Genomic DNA, 5,553 nt, shown 5'->3' on the forward strand with positions numbered 1-5,553 from the left:
CTGGTATAATTGTCCACGTGTTATTGACTCTCTTTCTATCTGTTGTAATAATACACATACACATACATACTTTTCTTTGTATGACGGCCTGTCTTTGATTATGTTCTTATATGTCGCATTCACACTCTCACACAGACATACATCTTTAACGCTACAATAAATATATCTGTTATTCATCTAATACGGTTGTGGTCTTTCATTACTGGTCATCTATGTTATCGTCGCATAACATATCACGTATATCATTCATCTTTGATATATATATTTGTATGTTCGACCGTGTGACACGTTTAAATAAAAGGAGTCCTGTTTTTCCATTCGTCACCATATCTCCTTTTATGAGTTCGCACGGTCGTCCCTAACATATATATACAAACATAGAATGTGAAAATATACTTTACTTTTGATTTCCTTTCTTGCTTTAGCCAAATCTGCCATGTATTTCTTGATTTCAGCTTTAGCAGTTTTATCACTCTGTGATGGCTGCAATGAAACCCAAAGAGGAAAATTCAGTTTCTTTGTGACATAGAAATTCAATGAGAATCCTAGCCTAACAAATAGCCATCAAATATTTTTTGACAGCCCTCATCAACAACGCCTTATGCTTCACCAAACACAAGAGTGAAGCCATATATTTATCACATCTCATCATATTACTAAATCTTTCAATTATGGAAGATATTCTTTGTATTCCACTCCAATGTTACTAACTTATCTTTAATAGCTTTAAATGATGTCTAATAGAGCAAACAGTATAATGAATATCTGGGAGGGGGGCATTATAAACTAGGTAGAGAAAACAATATATTAAATATTTAGTTCACTGTGGGTCTTTTACTTTTAACTTTTTCATACTGTTTCTTTCTACCCAGATCTCTCTCTCTCCCCTCGATTCAATGTGAAACACAAGCAGAATGATTAAGTCAACAACAGCAAGTCTCTGGTAAACACCAGCTCTGGTTCATTATTTACATTTGACGGATGTTTGTCCTCATCTTGTTTGTTGTTAACATGTTTCAGCTGATATACCCTCCAGCCTTCATCAGGTGTCTTGGGGAAATTTTGAACCTGGGTTCTCATTCCTAAGGTATTTTTCGATATTATTATTATTATTATTATTAATATTATTCAGCTCTGGTTGTTTCAAAGCTCAGTGCTTGAGTCTTTCAACAGCTACATCATACAGTTTGGTGCCTAAGGTGCCATCTCGTTTTATCAATGGTATATAACCATTCGTTCTCCTAAGTCTGAAGAAGGATCAAAACAATAAAATCACAGCATCCATAGACGATACTAACCAATATTAGTCCTGTAGGAACTTGACCACTTTCATCATCATCAATTTAATGTCAACTTTTCCATGCTTGCACTAGTGGGGTGGAATTTATTGAGGCAGATTTTTCTATGGTTTAATGCCCTTTAATCATCACTCATCTGTTTCCAAGCAAGATAATATTCTTCATGGCTACACATGTTCTTGCAGAATGTTAGAAATGAACAACACTGCTTGTATGACAGTGACACTCATTTACAACTGTCATGCAATGTCAAGACAAGAAGACACAAACATACACATAAACACATAAAATTCCTATTTATAATTTTTTTTATCTATTTATTTTCAAAAATAAAAATGGGTTTGACTTACTCGGTATCCATGTTCTCGCTCAAAGTTTTCTTCAAATAACTTTATCTTTTTCCTCAGAGCTAGTAACATTAAAAAATAATATATTTCAAGATTATTTGGATATTTATTCATCCTCCCTCTCACACACACAAACATTGGATTACCAAAATTGCTGAAAGATTTTATCCTCAGCAAAAAAGACAGTATAGCAGTGAGAAGCAAAAGAGAAATGCATTTCTTTCTTAAATTGATGCTAAATTGACTGAAAATTTTCTAGAACAATTCTGACTGTTTAAATGTTTTGTAAAAAGTATTTATAGAAAATAACACAGAAAAAGATCAAGGTCAGCCTAAAATTCAAGTGAGCTCTCTGCACTGTGGAGTGAAAAGAAATAGAACAGTTTCAACTTGCACACTAAAATAGCATATAATAATTTCTAACATACCAGCAAGGCAATACACTCTTTTTTTGTTTTTTTTATAGTGGGGTGGGATTAGTACTTGATAAGCTCTTAATTTTATTGACTCCAAAAATGCAGAGTTGACTTCAGCAGGATTTCAACTCAGAAAAGTAGAACTGAAACAAATACTGCAAGGCATTTACTCTGATACTCAAACAACTTTACCAATTCCTGTTAATATAAAATAGCTTAAACAGTTAAGTCAGAAGATGCTTTGCTTTCTGGCATTTCCACAAAAGTTTTTAAAAATTGTTAAGAAAATCTTTTTTAAAGATTCTCAGCTGAGATAAATTCAGAAAGATTTCAGTTTTTAACCAAGTATTTCTTATAAATCTGAAGAAACAAGTAGACCCAGCAAGGGAGAAAAGAAAACAAAAAAATAATAAATATCTTAGTACAAATAATATTCAATATAATTCAATGGCCAAATTTGACAATTTTAATGGTTCAATAATAGCTCAGCTTCAAGATTCCTATGATAATGCTACAAAATTTTGAGAATCATTGTTTTGTTTAACATCTGTTTTTCCATGCTTACATGGATTTTAAAAGAGAGTTATTTGAGGTATGATTTTATGGTTGGATGCTCTTCCTGGTGCCAACACTTACTTGTTTTTCAAGTAAGGGATTTCTCTATTCTGCATGTCTTCAAAAGGACCGAGTAACTGGTCATGTCAACAGAGATGTTAACATCAGAAAAAAAGCTTCACTCAAGCAGTGACACCCACATGTACTGTGTATATATTCAATGTGTTTCCTGTAGTTTCTGCCAACCAAATTCTCTCATTGGTAGGTTCATGGTTATAGAAGACACTTATTCATGCAAAGTGCCATGCAGTGAGTCCAAACCAAATCGCATATAACTGCAAAACAAATCCCTCAAATAGCCAGGGCCATGCTTGCACTATGAAGGCTTTCTAAAATACATGGTCAACCAATATGCAGCTGCTTTCCACTGAAGCCAGGTAACTCTTATTGACCTCCCTTCACATGCAAAAATGTTCATACCAAGTAACAAAGAACTAAATGAAGTTAATGGTTTCTGTGTGTCATTGAATAGCTAGAATGAGTCTGCCATGCTATGACTGCCATCCCAAGATAGTTTAGAGTAGAGAGAAGACATATCAATGAAGAGGTTGTAAATGACAAAGAAATGACTTCAGCAAACACAACTGATTAATTGATTAACCAAATGATCAATCAAGTAATCAATTAGTTAGCTGGTTGGCCACATAGCTAATCAACTGATGAATGATAATAAAAAAAATGAAATTGAATCAATGTGTGTGTGTGCTTTTCATTGACATAACTAGTGGGACCTGTGGAAATTCTACAGAATTAAAAAAGGTTAAGAGAAGCTATTTAAGAAAGAAAGGATGATTTTTATTTTGCTAAGTATTTCACTTCCAGTCACAATAATATATTATATGATTTTAAAATTTACCTCAGTTAAGCACTTTATATTTCTCTCTACCTCTTCAACAAAGTTTTTAATCATGTAATTCCCTTCTTCATGTCTTTAACATTTCCCTTTCTCTTCACCTCTCACTTCCACTAACCACATGAGTGACAGCATAATGCACTGGCTGGCCATCTGCTCTCTCACTCACTCTCATATTCCCTCTTCATTTCTTTCCCTCCACCTCCTCCTAACAAACTAAAGCGTAAAGTGTGAACAAAGATGTAGAAGAATAATTTCATAGATTTAGTTTGATAAACAAAAAAAAAAAACACTTTTCAGTATCAATACACCACCACTGCCATCATCATCATCACTATAGTTTTCAGTAACAAAGCTCATTTAATTTCAGTTCAGCTGTTTGTTTTTATCTACTTTTTCTTGCTGTCAATGTATCTCTACTCTGATAATACAAACCCTACCTGTTTCTGCCTCTCTCTCTCTCTCCCTCTCTCAACATAATTGCCTCCTCTGTCCATCTCTCTCAATCAGCCTTTCTTCAACCTCACCACCAGAACATCACACTCTGCTAAATATTGTATCCTAAACATATCTCTTAATCTTTATTTTTCTCTCCCCACCCTACAATACGTTAACACCTCTCTCCCTCTATTCTTTCACCATCTTTTTCTCTCACTCTTAACCTCTCCCTTCAACTAACCACATGACACATTTGGCCTTATTATACATCTTTTTCTGCTTCTTCCTCACTTCTTTCTTCTCTACTCACATTCCTTCCCTCTCTCTCTCACCTTTACTCCACCTCTAACTAAAGTATAACATATGAACAAACAAGCAGATTATTATATAGATGACCTTCCCAAGTTACAACTAAATAGAACTTACACTGAATCTTCTTAGTCAGTTGCTTTAATCTTGTAGTGTATTCATCTTCAACTGCCACATTTCTGGAGGGAAAAGAAAATCATGAGAAAATAAAGACTGAAAAATACAATTGTTTTAGAAAATAAAAACTTGAAAAAAAAAAAGTTCTGAACAATTTTGTCACTTCATATTTTATCTTCTCCATTCATGTTAGAACCAGTTCTCATTAGTTTCAAAAATAAAGACCAACTGGAAAACTAGCAGAGAGCTGATAGGCAAGATAAGTCGTTAGATTTTAACAAAGGAATATGGAGTTTGTTTTCATTTTATATATATAAACAAGGAATTAAAGAATTAATTATGTTAATTTTAGCAAACACAAAATAAAGAGTCAATGAGAAGAATCATAGAGCATTCATTATTATTTCTTACAGTTAACCTTACACACAGAGTCTACTATATAAATAACGGCATCTATGAATGGAGAGTAAGCAGAGTGAAACAAATATTTTATATTTTCTGCAAGAGATCTTATTATATATTTGTTAAAAGTCAAGAAATTAAGAGATTAATATTTTTCATTACAATAAGGGGTAATGAAGTCCAACAATCCAGAGCAAAAATAGTCATATTTCATGTGTGCACACAATACCCATTTAAGTAGACACTTAACACTTCTAGTCGAAATTTAAACAGAAGTGAACTAATAAAAACAAAAAGTACTTTTAATCTTTCTTTTAAATTTCTAACTTGGTTAAACCAAAAGAAATATTAGGGGCTCACACAAGATAATGTCTCAATGGAAGATTAGCAGTGGATATGACTGAAGACAGGTACAACTGAAGGAGACGACGTATGAGACTGTTTAAAATAGAGCAGCTATTGTAGGTGACAATACATGCAAGCTTCATTGAACCTGTAAAGAAGAAATATGTCAGACTGACACAGTCCCAGATAATCAAGAAGATCAATTAAGACAGAGTAATAATAATAATAATAAAAATATAAAAAATGGGTTAAACTCTTCTTTGAACAAAAGATCTCAGTTCTGACAATAAATCATACTTGACAATAGATTTAATCTAAGTGTCTGTACTTGTACCAGTACAACGTGTGTGTGTGAGAGAGAGAGAGAGAGAGAGAGAGAGAGAGAGAGGGAGAGAGAGAGAGGGAGAGAGAGA

At 33.3% G+C, this 5,553-nt stretch overlaps 1 protein-coding gene across 5 annotated transcripts in view; it reads right to left on the reverse strand.

Annotated features, from left to right (window-relative positions):
- Positions 1-5,553, reverse strand: part of LOC106875929 (protein FAM13A) — a 242,604-nt gene that overhangs the window by 29,528 nt on the left and 207,523 nt on the right. For all 5 annotated transcript variants that reach the window (XM_052978225.1, XM_052978227.1, XM_052978230.1 and 2 more), the window contains 3 exons: positions 4,394-4,455; positions 1,649-1,707; positions 402-483 (listed from right to left, as the gene is read on the reverse strand). In XM_052978225.1, the coding sequence (XP_052834185.1) occupies positions 402-483; positions 1,649-1,707; positions 4,394-4,455 (203 nt within the window). The remainder of the gene's footprint in view (positions 1-401; positions 484-1,648; positions 1,708-4,393; positions 4,456-5,553) is intronic.

This window comes from Octopus bimaculoides, chromosome 2 (assembly GCF_001194135.2).
Source record: "Octopus bimaculoides isolate UCB-OBI-ISO-001 chromosome 2, ASM119413v2, whole genome shotgun sequence".
NCBI classification, from domain to species: Eukaryota; Metazoa; Mollusca; class Cephalopoda; order Octopoda; family Octopodidae; genus Octopus; species Octopus bimaculoides.